This window comes from Guillardia theta, assembly GCF_000315625.1.
Source record: "Guillardia theta CCMP2712 unplaced genomic scaffold GUITHscaffold_313, whole genome shotgun sequence".
Lineage (NCBI taxonomy): Eukaryota > Cryptophyceae > Pyrenomonadales > Geminigeraceae > Guillardia > Guillardia theta.
The window spans coordinates 9,119-10,388 of NW_005434364.1; the positions used below are offsets into that span (position 1 = coordinate 9,119).

Genomic DNA, 1,270 nt, shown 5'->3' on the forward strand with positions numbered 1-1,270 from the left:
AATTAACCAATTGCAAAAGGTTCCAAACCAAGGGATTACCCTTTTCTAATTTGAAACTTGTTCGCTTTCCATGATTCCGGCTGTTCCCCCGGCCTTTTACTCTTTGTAACTTCGAGCTGCACCCCCACCGGCCGACCCACCTCAGAACCGAGGAGGGAGGAGGAGCTAGGGGGATGCGGGAGGAGGTGGTGGAGGAGGAGGAGGAGGACGTGGGGGGGGGGGGGGATGCGGATGAAGAGGAGCGACAGGAAGAGGGGGAGGGGAGAGTCGTACCTCCCTCTCCTTCTTCTTCCTGTCAAGGATCAAGGACCGCTGCTTCTCCAGGTACCTCTTCCTTGCCTCCATCTCCTCTGGTGTCAGCTGGGGTTCTGGTGGGAGTAGCGTCAGGAGCGACGAGGGAGGAGCGAGTCCGTCACACCTTTGTACAAGGTCTCCAGCTCAGAAGCCTTCCTCTCCAGAGCCGCCTGCCGTCATCCTGTGAGCCACGAGAGGAGAGCGAGTAGAGAAGGAGGAGGAAGAGGAGGTGAAGAGGAAGAGGACTCAAGGAAGAGGAGCAGACGAGAACGAAGAGGAGACGACAACGAGGAGGAGGAGGAGGTGGAGGAAGTGTTGAATGTGTGGGCAAGGAGATGGATGGGCAGGGGAGGCAGATCACTCATACCTTCTCTAAGGCTTTCCTCTCCTTCTTCTTCTCGTTGGACTCCCTCTGCTGACTCGTCAAGACGCTCGACGGCAGGCGAGGAGGAGGAGCGACCTGGATCAAGTCGTCGACCTGCATGCCCGGCATGTCCATGGCTGGTCGGGCGCGGGGAACGATGGCGGGCAGAGAGCTTCCTCCTTCCCAACATTGAGGGTCAGCAGGAGGAAGGAGACAAGAGCTGGGTCTCACCTGCTCTCTGCGTGGTCTGCGCAGGCTCGGAGGGAGGCTCCTTGCTGTCGGTGACTGCCGAGCAATCGACGAGGAGGACAGGGCAGGGACGAGTCAGCGACGGTCGGTCAGGAGAACGAGAAGCAGGATGAAGAGGAGGATGAAGAGGTGCAGGAGGACAGGAAGGAGGAGGGGGAGGAGAAGGAGGAGGAGGAGGAGAGGGAGAGGAGGAGGAGGAGGATGATGATGAGAGGAAAGCTCCTACCTTCATTTCACTCTCTGTCATCGGATTCTCTCAGTCGTCCATCATCCCCACCGCCCCCGGGTTGAGCTCTTGCCTGACAGATGATCCACGACTCCGCTGGTCCCTCGACCAGCTCCCCTGCCCGTATGTTTCTCTTG

At 58.8% G+C, this 1,270-nt stretch overlaps 1 protein-coding gene across 1 annotated transcript in view; it reads right to left on the reverse strand.

Moving 5' to 3' along the window:
• The window catches only part of GUITHDRAFT_122329 (hypothetical protein), a gene marked incomplete at both ends in the record, with an annotated part of 3,846 nt that overhangs the window by 597 nt on the left and 1,979 nt on the right, over positions 1-1,270 (reverse strand). The window contains 5 exons of the mRNA XM_005818403.1: positions 311-368; positions 419-464; positions 662-706; positions 755-837; positions 890-943. Coding sequence (XP_005818460.1) covers positions 311-368; positions 419-464; positions 662-706; positions 755-837; positions 890-943 — 286 coding nt within the window. The remainder of the gene's footprint in view (positions 1-310; positions 369-418; positions 465-661; positions 707-754; positions 838-889; positions 944-1,270) is intronic.